General features: G+C 52.2%; 1 protein-coding gene across 3 annotated transcripts in view; it reads left to right on the top strand.

Moving 5' to 3' along the window:
* The window catches only part of TMEM63B (transmembrane protein 63B), a 48,553-nt gene extending 28,647 nt beyond the window's left edge, over positions 1-19,906 (top strand). For 2 of the 3 annotated variants that reach the window (XM_064414616.1, XM_064414617.1), the window contains exons 2-24: positions 1,293-1,500; positions 2,106-2,185; positions 3,649-3,687; positions 7,184-7,274; positions 8,032-8,069; positions 8,795-8,937; positions 9,208-9,259; positions 9,540-9,648; positions 10,174-10,244; positions 11,030-11,110; positions 11,244-11,367; positions 11,459-11,592; positions 11,738-11,875; positions 12,135-12,288; positions 12,554-12,660; positions 13,419-13,505; positions 14,893-14,958; positions 15,098-15,260; positions 15,429-15,534; positions 15,670-15,837; positions 15,978-16,093; positions 16,317-16,397; positions 17,416-19,906. In XM_064414616.1, the coding sequence (XP_064270686.1) occupies positions 1,315-1,500; positions 2,106-2,185; positions 3,649-3,687; positions 7,184-7,274; positions 8,032-8,069; positions 8,795-8,937; positions 9,208-9,259; positions 9,540-9,648; positions 10,174-10,244; positions 11,030-11,110; positions 11,244-11,367; positions 11,459-11,592; positions 11,738-11,875; positions 12,135-12,288; positions 12,554-12,660; positions 13,419-13,505; positions 14,893-14,958; positions 15,098-15,260; positions 15,429-15,534; positions 15,670-15,837; positions 15,978-16,093; positions 16,317-16,397; positions 17,416-17,580 (2,499 nt within the window). In that variant the 5' untranslated portion in view covers positions 1,293-1,314 and the 3' untranslated portion in view covers positions 17,581-19,906. The remainder of the gene's footprint in view (positions 1-1,292; positions 1,501-2,105; positions 2,186-3,648; positions 3,688-7,183; positions 7,275-8,031; positions 8,070-8,794; positions 8,938-9,207; positions 9,260-9,539; positions 9,649-10,173; positions 10,245-11,029; positions 11,111-11,243; positions 11,368-11,458; positions 11,593-11,737; positions 11,876-12,134; positions 12,289-12,553; positions 12,661-13,418; positions 13,506-14,892; positions 14,959-15,097; positions 15,261-15,428; positions 15,535-15,669; positions 15,838-15,977; positions 16,094-16,316; positions 16,398-17,415) is intronic. The other variant, XM_064414618.1, reaches the window with a different exon arrangement.
* Positions 19,907-21,317: the final 1,411 nt, after the last annotated feature.

Genomic DNA, 21,317 nt, shown 5'->3' with positions numbered 1-21,317 from the left:
GTTTTGTGGTGGTTATCCAGCCAGCGTTGTGCTGCGATGCTGATGAATCTCTGCAGCCAGGCAGGAGATGGCCAGGATTATACCTGTGAGCTGGAGGTAAGAGCCCTGCATCCCCTCTGCTAATGTCACCAAACAGGGCAAAGCTTGAAGGGCAGTGCTGGTGGCAGCTTTCTCATCCTTTTGGCAAGCGATGGCTCTTTTGCCCAGCCCTGAGGGATGGCATTTCTAGGGGGAAAAAAACCCCCAGGTATTGCCCAGAAGTGATACTGTGCTATCCATCCTTTCTGTGTGGTTCACAGTTGTAGTGAGGGATTTGGGGTGGTTTGTGGATGCTGGATTAAGAGGAGTGGTTTAGGGATCAAAAGCATGTATAGATCTTCCTGTTATCACTGTTCCTTCTGCAACTGATGGGGTTTTCTCAGCCCTGTGCTGAAAAGTGATTGTGTTTCTGCTGTCAGCATGTCCTCCTCTGAGTTATTCAGTTTGCATTTATCTAGTGCTACCATAATAATCTCTGTTTCTTATGGAGCTGCTCTGCACAGGAGGAGGACCTCCCCATGCCCAAGCAGTGATGCTGACCTGCATGCCACTGCAGGTCTTGTAACAGTTTGGGGAAGGCACTGATATAAATAAAATATTTGACCAGCTAAATAGTAGAGCCTAAGGCTCCTTTCTACCCCGTGTGCTTACGTCTAAATGGCCTCTAAGTCAGAGGAAGGAGAGAAAACAAGCAGGGGGTGTGACCAGCCCCTGATGGGTGCCCTGGGAGCTGGAGGCTGAGGCCCGCAGTGAAGAGAGAGGGTGATGATTCAGCCTAATAAAGGTAATGGCTTTATGCAGCCAGGCAGAGGAAATTGTGGGATCATGATGCAGCAACTGTCCTGTAGCAGTTTGTTTCTATCATCCAGACGTGACTTCATGCCCCATCCACTCCACCCTTTTGCTTTTTCCTGTACCTAAATGCTTTCCCTGCTGAGGAGGGGGAGCTGAGGCACCATGTTCTCAGGAAGAAAAGTAGACTGTGAGACAGCTGCACCTAAATGGTGTGAGAGTGGACAAACAAGGAAGGGAGTTCTGGGATTCCATGGTGGGACAATAGCCGCTGAAGCATTCTGGCACCATCGAACTCAGCAGGCTTCTCAGATGACCTTGTCCCTGGACACTGGTCCCAGGAAAATCCTGTAGCACAGAGAAGCCTGAGCTGGCAGGCAAGGTTGGCCCCCAACTCCAGCAGGGCTACGTTGCCATCAAACTGGCGCACATCTAACCAACTCTTTCTCTCTTTTCCCCAGGGAAGACGATGAAGCTGTAGAGATGCTTCCCTACGTCATTGCCACCCTGGGCTCAGTAGGGGTCCCCTGCAAAACTCCCACATGCAACAACAACAACAGCACTACCAAGGACTACTGCTACAGTGCACGCATCCGCAGCACTGTGCTGCAGGGGCTGCCCTTTGGCGGGGTGCCCACTGTCCTAGCCCTTGACTTTATGTGCTTTCTTGTAAGTTACTTATGCTTCGACACCTTCTCCCCTAATTAACCATGAGACAAGGACAGTGGTCACATAATTAGGGTTGAGGGCCCCAAATGCTATCCCTGACTTTGCTGCTGGCTGGCATTCTGGCCCTGATCATGTCTCATAGACACTGTGGGCTTAGCCACTATTGACTTCAATAACACCACACTGAGCCCTTGGAAGGGTGTTGCGGGATGGGGGTGATGTTGGGTGAGTCTTGCATCCCAAAACTCCCACTTATGTTGCCAAGTCCCTGCAGCTTTATCCACCCAATGGCTTTGCATGTTTCTCCTTAGAAGCTGTGGGATCACAAATCATATAGTCATAATTTTGACTTATAGGAACCTCAGGGCCTTTTGATCCTGTGGGGGCTACCTTAACTCTTGTGTGTTGCATCCTGGACCTCTGCCTCCTACAGCTATCCAGATAGTCTGATTTAACAGTCCTGGGGAACCTGTGCTCTCAGTGGGCTCTTAACTGAGGACTCTGTCCCTTCCTACCCTCCTTGCTCCTGTGTCTCTGCATGCAGAGGACAAGGACAGAGTTGGACAATGCCTTTTCTCACAGCCTTCTCTTTTGGTCTCTTTCAGGCATTGTTATTTGTCTTTTCAATTCTGCGTAAAGTTGCTTGGGACTACGGACGCCTGGCCCTGGTGACTGATGCTGACAGGTAAGCAAAAGAATAAGGTATGAGTAGTGCCCTTCCTTGATGTGAGGCAGAAGGGAAGAATCCCATTTTCTGTGCCTGAGCAGCTGGAGAGGAGAGGCAAATGTTGCAGTTGCTTCCTCTGAGCTCGAGGAATAGGAAGAAATCCCAGCTTACTGCCTTTTTTGTTACAGCATCGTTCTCCCAACACACGGAGTGGTCCCTGCTGGCTCCATATCACTTATGGTCCCTTCAGTTACAGAGATATGCAGGGTCCTTTACAGAGGAACAGCACATGGAGGGAGGAGAGGCACAAAAGGTCACAGGAAGGGTGAGGGCTGCCACAGTAAAGGCTTTGTTAAGCCTCTAAGGTGTCTTTGTGACTCTGCTGGATGCAGTTCTTGTTACGAGCACTTGACAGTAGTATGCTGCTTTTCCAGGCGTGGTACTGCTGTGCTGATGTGGATCTGGGTATAAATCCTTCCTGCCCAGTGCATTTGTGGGCTACAGTGTCTGTCAGCAAAAGCTGGGGCCCATTGGGGATGGCAGCTCCACAGTAGAGGGAGCATTCCCTGCACAGCAGTGGAAAGAGTTGTTTTTTCCTAGCATCGAACCAGGAATTCTCCTGGTTTAAATAAGTGGTCCTGGATAGCGTTAGATAAGCAGCTGTGTCCCTGTGGCTCCTCTGCCCATGATTTCCTGGTCTGGCTGGGGAAATCAACTGTACAGAGGTAGTGGAAGAGAAACAAGGAGAAGAAATAATCATAGGAGACCTCAATGGGGAGAGGGCAGCAGGGTCAAGCAGTCTGGATCCATGTGCTGTCAGAAAGCCACAGGAACTGCGCAGCTCTGTCCCTCTGGTGGGGAGGGAGGGCTGGATTTTCTCTGAGGCAATGCTTGAGCACCTTGGGTGCAAGGGAGTGCCAGCAGTGGCTGTAGGCAGAAATGCAGAGGGGTGCCAGCTGTTTGGAGAGGGAGAGCTGGTGAGCGACAGGGTGGCTGTGGATCAAGCTGTGGATCAGTGGGACTGTGGTCTCAGGGAGGAGCCCGTGCTGCTTGACTCTCCATGGGGTAGGATGAGATTTTCAGGAGGGGGGTGCATGTGTGTTTGTGGCCTGGGTGGGGAAGGGGATATATATGGAAGGGGAGCTCAGATGGCAGCCAGGCAGTCCCTACAGTCTGTCCTACTCCCCGTCACTCAGGAGCTCCCTGCAATGTCCATTGTCTGGAGCCAGGTCACCTTCCCAGTGAAGCCAGCTTCACTTCAGCAGGCAGCAAAGCATTCTGGCCCTGGACCAGTGGGTATTTCAGATTGCTGTAACTTGAGGCATTGCTGGGCTCTGGAAGGAAGGTCTTTTCCAGTCTGACCATTGGCAGGTTTCTCTTCTTCAGGATGATGGGGAGCCGTGTTGGATACTCCCTGCAAAAGAGAACTCAGCACCTATTCCCGTGGTTGTAACCTCTCCTTTCTGTTTCTGTGCCCCCAGGCGCCGACGCTGGGAGACGGAAAGAGAGGAGCGGGAATAGTATGTTGTTTTTTCAGGGTCTCATCTCTTCTCTCTTCCTTGCTCACAACCTCTCTCTCCTTTTTTCTTGCAGCTGTCTTGCTTCTGAACTAATCTAAATGGCTGGGAGTTTGGGCATGAATTTGTGTCTCTTGGTGGATTTGTGCTCTTCTTTCCCTCCCCTTTGTGTCATCCACTACCACAGCTGAATGCACCCTGGTTTTCCCCTAGTAGCCTTTAAATGCTTCTTGAGAGCAGCAGTGCCAGGGAGCTCTCAGTCCTGACCAAGGCAGAGGGTGCTGTATCACATGCCCGGTTCTATCTGCTTGTGTCCAGTTATCCTGCCTTAGGATGGAAGTAAACAAACTTGCTTGCCTGAGCCCACAGTACACTCAGGTCACCCAGGTGCAGGGGAGACTACTTTGCCTGGTCCTTCTTCTGCCAGGTTGCCACAAGAGCTGTCCCTTCACCATCTGCAAAGGTAGGCAGATGCACAAAGAGGATCTAGCAAGAGTACTGTCTTTCCTTTTTACCCCGTGAGGCTGCTGGGACCCAGGCAACCTTTGGCCCTTGTCCCTTGCCACCTAAACCCATACCCAGCAAGGCAGCACCCTTGATTTTCTCTCTTCCCCTCTGGAAGAAACTTGTTGCCTCAGTGCTGCTGAAAGCATCCCTGGTCACCGTGGCCTGGTGGTGCTCATTAAGCCCTGCCATGGACTCTCCTCCCTGTTCTTACCTCTTTCTTTCTGCTTTTGTGCTTGAGAAGAGGCCATCGCCTGTGCCTTGCTGACTGGTTGGGTGGTATGTGCTGCAGAGAGGACAATCAGCTGGCAGTGCACAGCCTGCCATGGTCACTCCAGCCACACTGATCTGTGTCTGAGGCCAGGGCAGCAAGCTGCAGCCTCCTTTTCCACTTGCAAAGCAGGGGCCTGCTATTGTCTTAAAGGGGGTGCAAGAATCTGCCTGTTTTTTGCAGCTGATCCTTGTCCTTGGGAGCAGAGTAGTTGAAGTTGTTAAAACAGAACTAGTGGTCACTGTGGTACGTGACACAGAGGGGACCTCTTGCTCATGCTTGACTGCTTCACTAGTGGTTGGCCCTGCTTCAGGTGTGTCTGGCAACTTTTCACTGCTAACATCTTGTGGGGGGAGTAAGGCAGAGGTAGTAGAGCCATCATGCTCTGAGGATTTTTTAGGGGACCACTTCATTTATCCTCACAAGTGCTTGTGTCTCTCCAGGGGGCCATTTCTTCCTCCTCCTGTTTTTCATTTGAGCTTGCTGAAGCCATCTGCTCCACACACACACCACACATACCACCCCTAAAACTACTGCATGAGCTGGGACAGCGTTAGCAGCCAGAAGCCTCCAAAAACCTGCAGAACTCAGTGAGGAAGTCTCATTCTGTCTGTGCTCCTTCAAGGCTAATGGCATGTTCTTCCCCAGTTCTCTGCTGGGGAGTGCAGTGACAGGTGGTGGGTTAGGAACACGTACATGTCACCTGGTGCTCCCAGCCCCTGAATGTACAACACTGTCTTTGCAAGAGAGGGCATCTTCCTCTGATGTGTTCCCTTTCCCTGAGAACCAGCAAGTGCCCTTGTCCTGCGACTTGTCAGAGCTTGCAGTAGCCATCAGCTGTCTCAGCTGGCAGCTGGGAGGTCACAGCAACCCACGTGCACCTCTGCATATGAGGGAAGTGATCACAGAGCCCTGTGGGACTTGCTACCTGTGCTACCACCTCCAGCTTTCACACCCCAGCAAGCCCTTTCCACAGCATGCCTGGCCTGCCCTCTTGGAGCCTGTGATTTCCTTTAGCCTGAGGCTAGCTGTGCCTCAGATCCTGTATTTTTCCTTCCCTGGCAGGGCCTGCACCAAACCTGCATCATGCAGGATCCCACCTTAATCTTAATTTGGGGATATCTTTCTTTCACCCACTTGCACTGTCAGTGCATTGCTTTAAAAAGTCTCCATCCAGGTGCACCTGCTGTTGGAGTTCCCTATTCAGCTTTCCATCTTTGGCAAGGTTTTGCATCCTCTGTCTTCTAAACACTTCAGGTCGTGTTTTTTGTCACTGCATCCCCCTGCACAGAGCTGAGGTATCCTGGTTATCCAAAAGCTCATGGTGTCATCATGCTGGGCTTTTCTCAGAAACTTCTCTTCAGCAGAAATTCACCCTTGCTTCCTCTGCCCAGCTGCAAGGCCTCTGTGATTATAAAGAGCTGAAGGTTTGGGAGCTGGGTCGAAGCTGCCTCTGTCCCTCCAACAGAGAAGACTGTGGGGCTGTGCAGTGGCAAGGTTGCACACCGCTGTCTAATCTACACTGCTGTAGTTCCCTGACCTTCAGCTAATCTCCTTTCCCCTGTCTCTGTTATTTCCAGCTAAGAACTGGAGACTCAGCAGGTGCTACTCTGCTCTGAGGGAGGCCACGTGTCTCACCCACTTTCCTTCCGAATGTTCATGAGAATCTCTGCTTGTTCTCCTTCCCATAGTGTCATCCACATCCTCTCTAGGACTTGTCTCTCAGCAGCTGTTTCTCTGTGTTCTTGCCCATCTTACCCTCCTTGAGCCTGTACTGACTGTAGGGAGACCATATTTTCATTTGTTTTTTTCCCTTTGTTTCTAGCCTTCAGATCAGTCATCTCTGTTCTTGCACCTCCAAGATCCCAGCCTGCTGTTGTCACCTTGCAAGTGCTATTTAATTTAGATCTCTGGGCCATTTTCTTGCCTCCTTTTCCAGCTGCCCTCTGCCTCTGTTAGTAGTGGGGGCTGTTGTCAGCTTTGGATGCTTCTGCTGCAGATTCTTCATCTAGGTCCCTGCCTCTGGCTGGAGTAAAGTGGTTTCATGACATTCACCCCTTTTGCCTTCCTGTCCTTTAGCATGGAGACATTCAGTTCTAGCTGTCTGCCCTGCTCCTGCTCAAGGGATCTCCAGGCTGGAGGCTCAGCTGAGACTGGGAAGCAGGTTGCACTGAGGCTGGCTCCAGGCAGCTGCATTTTTCCTCCTGCACTGAAGCACTAAGGGTGAGGAGGACTGGTGTAGCAGGATGCACCCCACCAGACTCCTTCCTTCCTCTTCCTGAAGATAAGTGAGGTCCTTCAGGACAGGAGCTGTTCCCAGCCTCTCCAGCTATGCCAGAGTCAGAGGGGCTGTGGCAGCCTCCAGTTCTCCCTTCCTTTCTGCTGTCTGAACCCTGTGCTAAACAGACCTCACCTCTCCTCTGTGGCAGCCTCTGCCAGCCTCTCCTTGCAGGGACTGCCACATAGTATTGCCACATAGGGTGCCTTTCAGAAGGTGCCTAGCAAGTAGCATCCATGGGCTAAGCCCATGGGCTTTGCCTGGCTCAGCATGCCATCTGAGGAGGGTTCTCTCTTTACTACTACCTCTGATCTTACCTCTCTCCATCTCGCCGGGTGCAAACTGACCTGAATTAACCTCTCGTCTCCTGGGTGCTCTTGGTTCCTGGCCAGGCTGCCTCTTCACATCTTCTAACTTTCTCCCTCACCTCCCACTTGTCATTTTAGCGTAGCCTCCGCCCTGCATTCTGACAACCATGACCGCTACGAGCGCCTCACCTCCGTCTCCAGCTCTGTGGACTTCGACCAGAGGGACAACGTGAGTAGCCACAAGAGTCAAACGCTTTGCCTTTGGGGGACCAGGAACCCACAGCTTGGCTGAACCAAGGGCTCTTCAGAAGAAACACTTTTGCCTGTTCCTGGACCTTAAGTCCCACATCCCCATGTGTGAGTGTGGTATAGAGCTGAAGGAACTATGCAGCTCTTAGACTTAAATAAATAGGCTCTATATCACTGTGGCTTAACAGGCATTGTCCAGCCTATAATCTCAGCATTACAAACAATACTTACTTGCCAGCTCTTCCTCACGCTGGGGTCTTCCTCTACTGGCTTTTGCCTCGCTGAAGGGGAGAATAATGTGTGTGATGGATGGGGGGTGAAGCTCCCCCAGGTGTCCTTTGAGGAGCACTGCCTCGGCCCAGCCTACCTTCCCCATCCTTACAGAGTTTCTCTTGTCCAGCATGATGGCTGAAGTACCCGTATGCTGAATTTTCTGGGTGTGCCATGGCTTTGGAGAGCTTCCATATTAGCCAGGAGCCCACGGGTTGCCTTGAAGGTTGGGATGCCAGTTGGTAGGGGACAGCCACACAGCAGAGTCCAGCCTGTGTTGTGCTCCATGGAGTAGCACTGTCACCTCCTTCACTTTGGCCCATCTGTGGCTTTGCAGATCTGGGTGTTTGTGGTCTGCCCCACCCCAAGCCAAGTATATGGAGGTGCAAGGACACCAGCCTGGAACCTTTGAAGGAGGGAGCTGGGATAGAGTGTTGTGAAACTGTTCCTGTTTTCTTTTTGCACAGGGTTTCTGCTCCTGGCTGACAGCCATCTTCAGGATAAAGTGAGTGCCCCAGGACCTATATGAGGGAAGGAGGGGCAGTGCAGGGTTGTTGGGACACCCAGTGCAGTACAGCTTCATGAAGTCATTATCCTTGCTGCAGCCCCCTCTCTGAAAAGCACAAGTGAAGTTTGTCCTCTGGAGAGGACAAGCAAAGACAGGATTATGTGAGGAATCCTAAAGTCAAAATAGGGTCATAAAGTGAGTCTGTGACACAGGAGAGAACCCAGGCCCATGCCTGCCCCACCTCAGTCCCATCTCAGAAAATGTCCCCTGCTCTGCCAAGATACTCATCTCCCTGGAACTCTTGCTAGGGGCTCTGCTGTCTCAGGGATGGCTATGAGGAGGATGCAGGGAGATGCCCTCAGCTTGGTGAAGCACAGGAGTAGTCTCCCAAGCACTTCTATCCAGGATGCTGTGGGATAGCATCAGCATTTGCATCTTAGCAGGGAAAGCAAGGCCCACCTGGAGGGTATAAGGTATCCAGTTGCCTCTCCTGAGGTAAAGAGAGCAGGGCCATGGGGAGCAGGGCTGGGTAGTCATTGCACAGGCAGGTTTCTGCCCAGGCTGAGTGCTGGGCTCCCAATTCCAGAGTCTGGCTACAGCTCTGTAGGGCAGAACAAGGAGTGCTGTGTGTGCTGAGATCAGGAGGGCAGCTGCAACCCTGTACTTTTCCCCAGCACTTGGAAATGTAGAACATTGCCTGACAGCTTTTCTCTCCTTGGCAGGGATGATGAGATCCGGGACAAATGCGGGGTTGATGCAGTGCACTACCTGTCCTTCCAGAGGCACATCATTGGGCTACTGGTGGTCGTGGGTGTGCTTTCTGTGGGCATCGTGTTACCTGTCAACTTCTCAGGGGACCTGCTAGGTGAGAACAAGGAGCTTTTGGCTGGGCTGGGGCATCTGCTTTCAACACCATGTTCCAGACCATTGGGTAGCAGTGGAGGGCAGGACAGGACTAACACAGACAAACCCTAACTGCAGGCTCGCTATGACTGTAGTGCATCCACAGGATCATCCTGTGTAACTTGGGTTTTTAGGTATTCTGCAGGTGATACTCTTGCTGTAGCTCACTCTGGTGATGCTCTGTCCTACTCAGTATAACTCAGTGTGTTTGTGTCTGCCTCTTTCTCTCTAGAAAATAATGCCTACAGTTTTGGGAGGACAACTATCGCTAACCTGAAGTCTGGGTATGTTTGGGCAGGGGTGGGATGGGTAATTGAGGCCCTCAAGGGGTGTTTTGTAAATGTTCACTTGCTGCAGAGCCTAATCTCCTTTAAGGTTGTATTTCTGCTCTTGCTGTGAGGCTACTGTCCCTGCTCCAATTTCCAGCCTGAGCTCCTGGAATTTGGTTGTAGGGCATCTGTGTGCTATGCTGAATACACTCATGCTCCCGGTGCCTTCAGGGCCCGATCAGCCATACTTGTAGTGGCAACCTTGCATTGACCTTTGTGGTCTCCCTTGTGACAGGAATAACCTGCTGTGGCTGCACACCACCTTTGCTTTCCTGTACCTGCTGCTGACAGTGTACAGCATGCGCCGGCACACTTCCAAGATGCGCTACAAAGAGGATGACTTGGTGAGCAGGATCTGGCCACTTTCCCAGACATATTTTCCCATGCCCTGTGGTCAAGTCAGGTAGCCTTGGAGACAATGCTGAGCACCTCAATTTCCACAGCAATTTTAGCGCTGTCATGTTTTGGCTGTTTTTATTCTGCCTGGCCAAAGGCAGATCACCTCCAGAGCAGCAGCCATGACTGCCTGTGGGGAAACAGGAGAGGCCTGCACTAGGTAAACATGTGGAAGGACCCTATTCTTCCTTAGGGGTTGTTCCAGCTGCTTTTACTTTCTTCATTTCTGATGGGTAGCTGTGCTTCTGTTCGGGCACCTGCAGTGTAAGTCCCTAGTCTGTCAATCTGCAGTCCACCAGGTGCAGAATGACTACAACCAGCGGAAGCAGAGCAGAAGGGGAGCCCTGGTAGCTAGAATTGATGGGGTCACCCTCTTTCATTACTGACACAGGTCATGGGAGGGGGTCTTGCTGCAATCTGGTCTTTTACACCATCCACACCTACCTATCCTCTCCTTTCTCTCTTCTTTGCAGGTTAAGCGAACTCTATTCATCAATGGGATCTCAAAATATGCTGAGCCAGAGAAGATCAAAAAGCATTTTGAGTAAGTCTCACTGTATCCCTGAAGACTGCTCTGTAACAGAGATGGTTTTATTAGGGTAGTACTAGTGTTATCTGGAATGGCAGTAGTACATTGAGAGCAGAGAGCTAGCAAAATCAGTGAATACCTTTATTTTGGGTTGCTCACTGTTATTTTTTTCTGCTTCTTATCTGAATTTGAAGTATCCTTTGTTTTGTGCCTTGGTAAAGGCTCAGCCACCTCTTGCAGAGCCACTGGGGGTCAGTGTGGTAAGCAGCGAACAGGGCATGTCTTGAGTTGTAATTAAGTTCACAGATGAGATACAGGCAGGAGGTGCTCAAGCAGTGACTGTGGGATGTTGTGATGCTGCCCTGATCACAGTCTTTAATGTTTAACAAGAAAATTAAATTCCTCTTCTGTCAGAACCTCACTTTCAGGACCATGTTTAGAAGCATTATGGGTAGAAAATAAATGCCTTGTACCCTTTGGGAATCCTTCTGCCTCTTTCTGACCACAAGTCTGTGAAGGCAGAGAGGGGAGTGTGGGGTCAGAGAAGCTCCTAGCTGCTATAGGGCAGAAGTCCAGAAAGGCTCCTTGTTCCAAAGCCTAAGGGATGTAGCATTTGCCTTGTGTTTCACATCTGCTGTAAGGGACAGCCTGCAGGCTCCCCTGCAAACTCTTGGTATGCATCACTTGTACTCAGCCCAGGACACTCTTCTCAGGGCCAGAGAGACGTCTTGAACACTTGGAGTTTACTTGAGGGGTACCTTTGGTGCCAGTTGTGATGAGCTGATGCTTCTCACCCACAGGGAGGCCTATGCCAATTGCACTGTCCTGGAGGCCCGTCCCTGCTATGATGTTGCCCGGCTGATGTTCCTCGATGCAGAGAGGTAACCTCTATTTTTGGAGAAAAGGCAGAATGGGCTGATGTTCCTGATATCCCCTCAGGTCTGGTGCCACAGAGCTTTTATGAGTCACCCTCTTTCTTTCCTTTCTTCCTTCTCTTCTGCTCTGGTGTTTCAGGAAGAAGGCTGAGCGTGGACGAATCTACTTCACCAACCTGCAGAGCAAGGACAACACCCCATCCATGATCAACCCCAAGCCCTGTGGCCACCTGTGCTGCTGTGTCATCAGGGGCTGTGAGGAGGTACGGGAGTGCTGGAGGTGTTGGGCAGAAGTTGGGTGTCCCGTGGCTTGGGTGCCCAGACCATCTCTCCTCTGACCTCTGTCCTGCTCAGGTGGAAGCCATTGAGTATTATACCAAACTGGAGGAGAAGCTCAAGGATGACTACAAGCGGGAGAAGGAGAAGGTTAATGAAAAGCCTCTGGGAATGGCCTTTGTCACCTTCCACAATGAGACCATCACAGCCATGTGAGTGCAGATGGTCCTGCCCTCCCCAAGAAGGTGACTTGTCCCAGCCTTTGCTTTAAATCAGAAGAACAGAAGCACTAAGGCATCCCCTTGGCTTGTGCCTGCCAGCCTTTTGTGTCAGCGTGTCCCTCTTTCTCTTCTATAGAATCCTCAAAGATTTCAACGCTTGTAAGTGCCAGGGCTGTGCATGCCGTGGGGAGCCCAGAGCCTCCTCCTGCAGCGAGTCCCTCCATGTCTCCAACTGGACCGTCAGTTATGCTCCTGACCCACAGAACATCTACTGGTGAGCAGCTCTGTGGGGTTCAGTGGCCCTGCCAGTGGGAAAGGGGTGCATCCTCCCTTTCTCCCTCTCCATCTGCTCCTCCAGTAACTGAGTTGTTCTTACTGAAGCTCAGCCTGGCTGAGCTAGAAGTCTGATTTGACTAGGAAGGGGGAAAGCCTTGGGCTGGCAGCCCAAGTGCTGTTCACCATGTGCACACAAAGCACCACACCTGTTATTGTACCCTCTGCAGCCATCCTGATGTCCTCTTTCTCCCTCCCAGGGAACACCTCTCCATCCGGGGCTTTATATGGTGGATCCGTTGCTTTGTGATTAATGTGGTCCTCTTCATCCTTCTCTTCTTTCTCACCACCCCTGCTATCATCATCACCACTATGGACAAGTTCAATGTCACCAAGCCTGTGGAGTACCTCAATGTAAGGACTTTGGAGACAGGTGCAGGGTGGTAAAACAGGAACCACCCCAAGGCACTATATCCCCTGCAAAGCTGGGGATGGGGAGAGAGATTGTCATTGTTCCCCGGGTCCTGTCAACCTGACCATGAGGGAGGTGCTGAGCCTGGACAGGGTGCAGTGGCAGTCAGTGCTGGAGCCTTGGCATCGGCAGAGGCAACTGTACCTTTGGCTGGCACAAGAGCTGGTTCACCATGTAACATGTGATTTCTTCTCTGCCTTGTTGCAGAACCCAATCATCACCCAGTTCTTCCCCACCCTGCTGCTGTGGTGCTTCTCTGCTCTTCTGCCCACCATTGTATACTACTCTGCCTTCTTTGAAGCACACTGGACCAGGTAAGGACAGCCAGCACCTGTTCTTACCTTCTTAGTGAGCTAAGAGTGCTAGACACTTCTCACTACACAAAGCTACGGGCTGGATCTTTCTGCTTGAACTTCTGTCTTCATTTCCAAGCATGGTGTTGTGTTGCACCTCTTGGGCACCTGGGGACTGCTCTGGACAGCTGTTCTGCCAGTCTTTAGCTGCTGTTGTGCAGCATGATTGTCTGAGCAGAGCTTGACAGGTCTACAGGAAGAAAAAAGCTGGGAGGAGTTGGGGCTGGTCACTGTGAGAAATGCTAGTAGTGAGGGAAGTCTTGGCTCAGGTGAGCAGGCAGGGGTGGTGTGCCTGTACCATGTGTAAGATGTAGCAAGAGAAAGTTATTTCAGATCCTCTGGCTTCTGGCTACAGGGACAGCACTTGAAGGGCAGAGCACTAGAAGCCTGCTGCTTGTGAAGCACGTTCCCTGCAGGACACGCCATGTAACCTTTGTTTTCTGGTCTGTGTTGCAGGGACTGGTGGGGAGGGTGTCACCAGCTCTTGGGATTACAGGTCAGGAAAGATGATTGCAGAGCCCATGAGACAAGGGGAAAGGGATGGAGACCCCATAACGAATTTCAGATATGCTGGAGGGAAAGGGGATGTATTTGTATATTAGGAATGGACAGAGTGGGATTTAGATTAGACATTGGGAAGTGCTTACTGATGGAAAGCCATTGGGAGCACAGCTTGTGTGGCTGGTGGGGTGAAAGGTTAACAGCCTCTCTGTCTTCAGGTCTGGAGAGAATAGAACAACCATGCTCAAGTGTTACACCTTCCTCATCTTCATGGTCTTGCTGCTGCCATCACTGGGTTTGAGCAGGTAGGGGTTGTGGGAAGGGAAGGCAAGTACAAACATGGGGCACAGGGAGGGTTGAGGTACACGCCTGATTGTTCTCTTCTTTTTACAACATTCTTTCCTCACTGCACTGGGGTCCTGGCCACCATCCCCTTGGGAAACTGGTATTTAATTTTAGTTGAGGGAGAGCAGGCCAGACCATACATGACTGGGTCTCTAGGACTTTACTGACTCAATCTGCAGATGCATTGACATGTGCCATGATGTTACAAATAATGCAGCAAAAGTTGACTTGGTAGATGAGTGAAAAGTCTGCTTGATATCTGCTGGTGAAGGAGGCATTCTTCACCTCTGTGCTCAGTGTTCAGTCCAAATTTTGCACAAAACTAGTGAATTCCTCCTTTAAGCCAGACCTTGAATACGTTATGCTGCTTGGCTGGGTGGGATAGTTTGGTACAGAAGTGCTCATCTGTTTGGGTGTATGCCTCAAATCTTCCTGCAGAGTTTATAAATTGCCCTGTAGGAAACACTGATGCATCACCTGCCAGCCATTGGTGTGGGCTCTAGTGATGAACAGGGAGCAAGGAGGGGAACAGTCTGAGGAAGAAAAAACTGGGGAGTGGGTGGGGGACAGGGAACTTTAACTGTGCTAGTTCACTCTTTACACATTGTGGGGTCAGGGATCTTTAAGATCCCACCTAAATTCCATATTTGAGATACAACCCCTCAGTGGTGATGTCATACAAGTCCTGAGAATAAGACAAACCATCTGATGGTAGTAGAAGAATAGTCCTTCATCCCACTGGGTGACTACGTGTTTGCAACATAGATTAATAACATATTGTTGCATACATGCAACATTGTTGCATGTAAACTTGCATCTTGGGCAGATGCTCTCATAATGTTTGCATTTGGACCACAAAAGAGACCATGCTTCCTTCTGAGGAGTCAATCCCTCTGCAGTTGCTTGTTGAGCTCTGCACTCCACCAGTGCCAGAGAATTGGATAGTTTTATATAAAAAAATCAAAACTGAGGACAATGGGATTTGTTTCTTCTAAGGGATTTTTTAAAATCTCTTGTAGGTAACCAATTTCTTCTGTAGAGTCAGTCATTTGTTCTTTACATGGATGTTGTGCCCAAACAGAGGAGAGAGGAAAAATGTTGATAGGATCAGAGTAAAGGGATAAAACCACACAAAAATAGGATCCCTTTTTTAGTGTTGCATTGTTTAGTTCTGGGTTTTTTTTCCAATGTCCAGTTTACATAATTGCTGGTGACACACTCCACTGGGAACAACACAGTCTATGGTCAGAGCTTTGGATCCTTCTAGAGCAGCTTCTGCATATGTGCATTTCTGTCTGTTGCTGCTTCTGATGGTTCATCTTTTCTCCTTGCCTTCTTCCCCCACAGCTTGGATGTATTTTTCCGCTGGTTGTTCGACAAAAAATTCCTTGCTGAAGCTACCGTACGATTTGAGTAAGTGGATTGGAGCAGAAGGGCTTTGTTTACAATGGGAGGTGGTTCTTGTTGGCACCCAGAGGTTATGGAGACTCCCAGCTGCTGCCCTGCAAGGAGGGAGCACCCCTTGCAGCCTGCTCTTGCTGCATCTCCCCAGGTGTGTGTTCCTGCCAGACAATGGGGCTTTCTTTGTCAACTACGTTATCGCCTCCGCCTTCATCGGGAATGCCATGGACCTGCTGCGCATCCCTGGTTTGCTCATGTACATGATTCGCCTCTGCCTGGCCCGCTCGGCGGCCGAGCGGAGGAACGTCAAACGAGTATGTAGCTGGGCTGAGGGATGGGCTGTGGCCTGTGCCCAGGGAGGGGAGTGCTACAGTGGGACCCTGATGGGGCTTGCCTGGTGCTGTGCATAGAGCTGGGTGTATTGCATTACCCATTCAGCTCTCAGGGTCCTCCTGCTGATGGGTCTCCATTCCCTCCTGCAGCACCAGGCCTACGAGTTCCAGTTTGGGGCTGCTTACGCCTGGATGATGTGTGTCTTCACTGTAGTCATGACATACAGCATCACCTGCCCCATCATCGTCCCTTTTGGTAAGCGATTCCCCTCTGCTTCCCTGTGCCAGAGATGGAGGGGAGGCAAGAAGGCTGATGTGGGAGAGATATTCCTTCTCAGTCTAGCAAAGAGGCTGATGCCCCACTCGTCTGGCTTTCTTCTCCTTCTCCCAGGGCTCATGTACATGCTGCTAAAGCACCTGGTGGACCGATACAACCTGTATTATGCTTACCTGCCTGCCAAGCTGGACAAGAAGATCCATTCAGGGGCTGTGAATCAGGTAGTGGCAGCCCCCATCCTCTGCCTCTTCTGGCTTCTCTTCTTCTCCACAGTGCGCGCAGGTGAGCACTGGGCTGGGATGCCAGCCCTTAGCCTCCTACTGAGCCACTTCCCTGGTCAGGCTCTGATCCTGGCAGCCTCCAGCCACAGAGCATGGTCACAGTCCTTTTGACACTGACACTTTGGTTTTCCTTTGCCCCAGGGTTCCTGGCCCCCACTTCCATGTTCACTTTTGTGGTCCTCGTGATCACCATTGTGATCTGCCTGTGTCACGTCTGCTTTGGGCACTTCAAATACCTCAGCGCTCACAACTACAAGGTGAGGCAGAATGGCTGGGTGCAGGACCCTTCTCCTTGGTAGCACAGCTCAACCACAAAACAGTAGAGGCTCTGAGGGGTCCCAGCCTGCTCTTCAGCAGAGCCTGTCAACCCTGACTTCACAAAGGGGATAGTCCTGAGGCTGTCTCTGCTGCCTGTATATTGCTGAGGTGGAACAGCAGGTATGTTGCCTTGGCAGTCTCAATTTCTCCTTTTCTCTCCAGATTGACCACACAGAAGTGGATGCCAGGGACAACAGGCAGAACGGGAGACCTGCCACCAATCTGCCAGCTCCCAAATCAGCTGTGAGTCACTATCCCCACCTCTGTGCCCTGCCACACTCCTTGCCCGAGTTTGGAAAGGGGGAGGTAACTCCCTGTCTGAGTACCTCACTCCTCACTTCTCATTTTTCTGAGTCAGCACCTGGATCCTCCCAGTGAGAGTGGGAGGCAACTGTTGGGCACTCTGCCCCTCACCTGCTCTCGGTGAAGTGTAACCCCCACACACACACCTCTTTCCCGCTGCTCCTCAGATGCTGTGCATTTACTTTCCGTCTCTCTTTCGGCTGGGACAGTGAATCCAGCCGGGTCAGTCTCCCTTCTCATTCTGCCTCTTTGCACGCTTGCACGCCAGCAAAAGCTGTCACCCACCAGGCTTGTCCTACTGCCAACACAAAGGCATCTCCATGGACATTGCCGTGAAGGCCATGGAAGCGCTCTGGGGACTCTTCCCTCTCCTGTCCAACGTTCTAAGACCCCCAGAGTCGGTTTTTGGAACTTCACCTTGGCTCAACTGGCTCACTCCAACTGCTCCCTTCCACAAGGTTTTTGTAGTGGGGATCTATGCAGGGCTGCAGAGATTGGGTAAAGCAGAGCCTCCTGCTTCCTCAGGATAGCGGGGCTGTGCACATGTAATCCAGGCTCCCTCCTAGGCTCCAGACAGCTAAGAGCAGCGACATTTTGCCAAAAGGAGAATCCTTATAAGAAGCAGGCAGAGCTTTAAGACAAATCCTAACAAAAAAGGAAGTGCAGTCTTTCAGTTCATATGGGCTCCAAAGAGCCTGAGAAGCCACATTCTTTCCTAGCCCAGATGCCCTGTCCCAGACTGCTGGGGTTTGAAACATATCCCGTGTTTCAGGGCCAAGCCCCACTCTTAGACCATCCTCGTATATTCCATGGAGTCTGGATGCTTCCTTGCCCTCCCAACATATCCCCACGCTCAGCCTCATGCATGGTGCTTAGTGTGTTGTGCTCTGCTTCCTGGAGAAGTTCCCTAGACTCACGTGTGTTTCTGCTCTCTCCCTGCCCCTGCCTGCCCTGACAGAAGTACATCGCCCAAGTGCTGCAGGACTCCTCGCCGGAGGGCGAAGTAACAGAGTCGGAGGAGCAGGGATCGCAGGATGAGGAGCTCATCAACGCAGATGGCATGAATGACACAGATTTCCAGTCGTGTGAGGACAGCCTGATAGAGAATGAGATCCACCAGTAGGGACCTCAAAGGGCGGGAGGGGAAGGAGGCCCAGGAGCAGGGCAGGCTGTGCGCACGGAGACCTGGGAAGAGGCACCTGAGGGTGCTGGCTGCTGCCCTCACCCTCCCGCCCCCAGGGCTGCTGCCTTCAGCGAGGGCAGGGGCCCTGCTGCAAGCTCTCCATCTCCCTGCCCCTCCACCCCTGCGCCAGCCCGGCTGCTCGGCAGGCATGCTCTTTACTAGCTACCTTCTTCAATGCATCCCTGGACCCCAGACTCCCAGAGGCTGGGGAGGAGGGGGACCATAACCCCCGCGGTGCTGCCCTGGACCTGCAGGGAGAAGGAGGAGCACTGGGTGCTTTCTGGGAAGGGGCATAGGGGGAACACTTGGGGTCTTCTGAGCAGGCAACTGTATCCCCTGTCTTTCTGGTGAGAAACACTAATAATTTATTAGATTTACAGGAAGGTGATAAATGAAAAACTTCAGTCAGTTTATTGGAAACCCCACCCAGGGTAGGGTTGGCTTTTGTTGCACCTTCTCCCTGTGCCTGCGTGTGCCCTTTCTCAACTGCTTCCAGCATCCAGTTGGTGTGGCATCCCAGGAGCTGGTCCAGGCTCGGGGTGGTGACAGGCTTCCCCCTCACCACAGGATGGTGACGGTGCCCCTGACTTCCTGGTCAAAGGTGGCATCACACCAGGGAAGGGCCACGGGGTTGACATGAGCTAGATTGGCCCTCGCAGGGTGAGGGGTGCTGAGGGCATTTCTCATGAGCAGGAGGAGGCGCAGGCAGCCTCTCCCCCAGGTCCTGTTCCCTCCTCCCCCAGGGGCACAGGCAGGGGTTTGCAGCATCATTTAAAGTGGCATTTTTCTTTGCACATTTTACTCTCCTTTCAAACAAATCAACCTGACCCCCATGTGGTACTGCAGCCCCCCTTTTGCTGCCCTGTGTCTGCACAGCAGGTTCAGGCTTGGGGGTGGGGAGGCTGTGTGGGGGTCTCCTGGGTGCTAGGGAGAGGGGAGAAAGGGTCTCAGGCCACAGGCCCTCAACACCCTGCAAGATCAGCACTGCCTTGTTGCAATTAGGCCCCTGGGCTTCCTTCCCTGAGCTGCTGCAGGGTCTTCCCCCAGCTGAGGTGGTGAGAGGGAGGGAGCCCTGGGAGAGCAGACCCTAGGAGCTGTCTCCAACCAAGACCACCATCTTCAGGAGCATGAAAGCCTCATGGGACTGTGCTGACTTTCTTCACCTGCCCTGACTGGTGTAGGCTCCCCTGCCACCACCCACCCTGAGAGGGGGGTTGTTCCTCTCCTACCTCTTGCTCTTGCCCACTCCTTGTTGATAGCTGTGTCCCAGAGGCAGGCAGGGAACAGGATGGGTGGGAGAGGTGACTGGAGCCCCTGGCACATGGAAGGACTGACCCTGTTTAAAGACATTTTGTGAGGTTGTTTCTGGTCAGTATCAGTTGCCCTCAATTGCTTCCCCCCTCCCCTTGTGTAAAATGTAAAGGAAAATAATAAATCCCTCTGCTATTTAGCTGTATTTATTTCCCTCAAACCCTGCCACCATCCTCTTTGGTGCTCATTGCAGACACTATCACCCTCCCTTTGCCTGTCATCTGTGGGTGCTGTACCCTGAGGGGCGAGGCAAAAGGGGACAGTCATTTACCTTTTCAATCACCCGTGCTGGCCCAGGAGCTCCAAGCACTTTAATCAACCAGAACAAGTGAATTGTCAGCCCTGCCCACCTCAGCTGCCAGGAATAGTGGTCACATCTTACAGCTTTTCTCCCCTGTGCCTTCCACTAGAGGAAGGGAACCAGACCCACAGAGAGCAGGTGGGGGGCTGCTCCAGGGAGGACGTAGCTGCCTTTCCTGTACAACACCTCTATAGGAATCCCAGGCCTGGAGAAAAGGGTGGATGGAGCAGAGGGTGCATGGGTCTTCAGTGCACGGGGAGGGCAGGTCATGCCAGCTTCCAGGGCTCAGCTGGGGCTGGAGCACACATGGGTGTGAAGGGGCATGGTGAGAGTCACCCATCCCTTCCAGGTAGCGGCCAGGAATGAAATGAGCATGTGAGCTGAGAGTTCCCGGTCCACTCAGAGGCTGGGACAGGGGCGATGTTGATCCTGCTTCCCTTCTTCTCACACCCACCTACTGCCCTTGCTCCTGGTCCAGCAGGTGGGCTGGGATGCTGTGGTCTCTGTAGGTACGGCCGTGCTCCGGGGCTGCCTCTGTGGCTGTCGGGGCCCTACCCACAGAGAGCTGTGTGTTCTGAGTGGCACTGTCTGTGTAGAGATGTGTATAATACCCTGTATATATTTGTGTACAAAAGAAAAAAGGAAAAAAAAGGAGCTATTGTTTACAGTCTTTTCTTTGTGGAGTGGGTTGGGGGCTGGGACCTGGGAGGAGAGGACCCCAGCTGCTGCAGGGCTGCGGGAGCATGCGTGGTGCAAAAGGCGGGGTGGGGAGTAGTGCGAGAACAAGCCCTGCCCTCCTGCCAATAACTCAGCCATGGCTCACAGGCTCTCGCAGCATGAATGGCTTTCCCTCTGACTTGCAGAAGTATCAGGGACTTTGCACCTAAAAACAGATGGATGGGGAGCTGTGTATACTGAGGCTGCAGTGGAAGATGGTTTGGAAATGATGTGGTAGGGGAGTTTCACTGGTAGCCTCATGCCACACGTCAGCCCGCCCGTACTGTTCCAATAGCAAGTTACACTGCCACTCATGCAATATCCATTCCAAACCCGGACACCTGGTTTGGTGGACAGCTAAAGCCTTTGGGAACACGTGAGGGATGCTAAACCCCTGGAACACAGAGCAGCACTTTCCCAAAACATGATGCTGCTCATATGTCAGCCATGCCCTGAGTGCTGGGACAGAGAGCAAGCAGCCAGCCCCCAGGGTGCTCCCTGCTGCTCTCCGTGCAGGCTGGATCTGGCGTGCTTCCCGGGAGCCTGCTGCGCGCTGTGCTCCTTAGGCTGTGTACAGTGGCCGTTGCTTGGGGGATGGCACAATGGAGAGGCGAGGCCTGGCGTGGGCTGCCGAGAGACAGCGAGTGAGCCCAGCTCCATCCCCGCCTCGCTGTGATCACGCTTCCTGTGCCAGCAGTGCCCGCAGGGGACAAACGACCCTCCTGCCCACAGCCAAAGGACAAGGGAAGAGGCAATGCCAGAGAGCAAAGAACTGAAGATAGAAAGAACAACCTTGCTTGCTGCCAAGTCCCTGCAGCCATCAGTGCAAAAGAAAGCTTGAGGGAAGGAAACAAGGAAATTGCAGAGAGATTTTGCAGGTGTTTTAGGGAAACGGTTTCCAAGCATAGGGGGAAGGACATGGGACAGCCTTTGTGATAGGATTATTCTCCTGTCCCAGGAGAGGCATCTGTGAAAGCAGCTTTGGAGGCCACTGAAGGGTAATAAGGCAGGAGCTGAAAAGGACAACAGTGTCACAAGGACAGGCACAAACCCAAAGCAGGAACAAGCCTTGGCCTCTTTGAAAGCACAGTGCTGCCTGTAGCTCCATGCAGAGCTAAATAATATCCCCCTTATGCAGGGAGCCCCTTATGCTTCCAGCCTGTGGCAAGCCTGCCTGGGAAGAAGATGTAGCAGCTCTTGCAACAACCCAGAGCAGGGCACGCCAAGGCCACCTCTGCACTAGGATGGGAACAAGCAGAACAAGCTGCCTGTAACAGAGTCCCCTGCATAGGGACAGGGCAGCTCCAGTGGGTGCTGGCCAGGACCAGACTGGTCCCTTGTGCTTGCA

Source organism: Passer domesticus, chromosome 3, assembly GCF_036417665.1.
Source record: "Passer domesticus isolate bPasDom1 chromosome 3, bPasDom1.hap1, whole genome shotgun sequence".
In the NCBI taxonomy this organism is placed as follows: Eukaryota; Metazoa; Chordata; class Aves; order Passeriformes; family Passeridae; genus Passer; species Passer domesticus.
Note: the sequence above shows the minus strand (reverse complement) of the source record. Positions and strands in the feature narration are given on the sequence as shown.